Raw genomic sequence first — 594 nt, forward strand, 5'->3', positions numbered from 1 at the left:
ATCAATGTTTGATTGACCGATTGTCACTGTGCTTCTTATATACATCATCAGCGTGATGTCACCATGATGTCATGATGAGTCACTCATGACCAAATATGGAGTCCATGATGTCAGGCGTACTGGCGGCGGTGGTAACCATGACAACCTGGACTCACTCAGACCTAACCATGGTGACCTGATGTGACCCTCGCTCGCATCGAGACTATTTCTGCTCACACAGAAACACCGAGGAGCCATGCCGCCCCCCCAACCAGAACCCAAGGCAGAGGGGTTCAGTGGACGGGTTCTGGAAGGTGTACAGGTGGGTCAGAGTGTCCTCTGAGGACACGTCATAGAAGGACAGAGTCCCAGCGGGACGGTCCACGTACACTGCTACTCTGAAGACCCCGCCCTCACTGTCCTCACGGTCAGCATCCACTGCTGCTCTGTTGGAGCGTCTAGAGAGACGGACAGGGAGGACAGTCCTCTTCCCATCGTGTCTGACAGAGTAACGGTTACCATCACACCACAGACTCCATGACTTTCCATTCCATCCAAGCCTACAGTCATCACCATCTCCTTTCCTGCTGATTGCTCTGTCAGTCCCTGCTATAT

At 53.0% G+C, this 594-nt stretch overlaps 1 protein-coding gene across 1 annotated transcript in view; it reads right to left on the reverse strand.

The window, feature by feature from the left end:
- Positions 1-202: 202 nt before the first annotated feature.
- The window catches only part of LOC306943141 (uncharacterized protein), a gene marked incomplete at both ends in the record, with an annotated part of 37,098 nt that continues 36,706 nt past the window's right edge, over positions 203-594 (reverse strand). The window contains one exon of the mRNA XM_079529343.1: positions 203-594. This exon is cut by the window's right edge and continues 204 nt beyond it. Coding sequence (XP_079385469.1) covers positions 203-594 — 392 coding nt within the window.

The sequence above is a fragment of the Electrona antarctica genome (assembly GCF_951216825.1).
Source record: "Electrona antarctica genome assembly, chromosome: 19".
NCBI classification, from domain to species: Eukaryota; Metazoa; Chordata; class Actinopteri; order Myctophiformes; family Myctophidae; genus Electrona; species Electrona antarctica.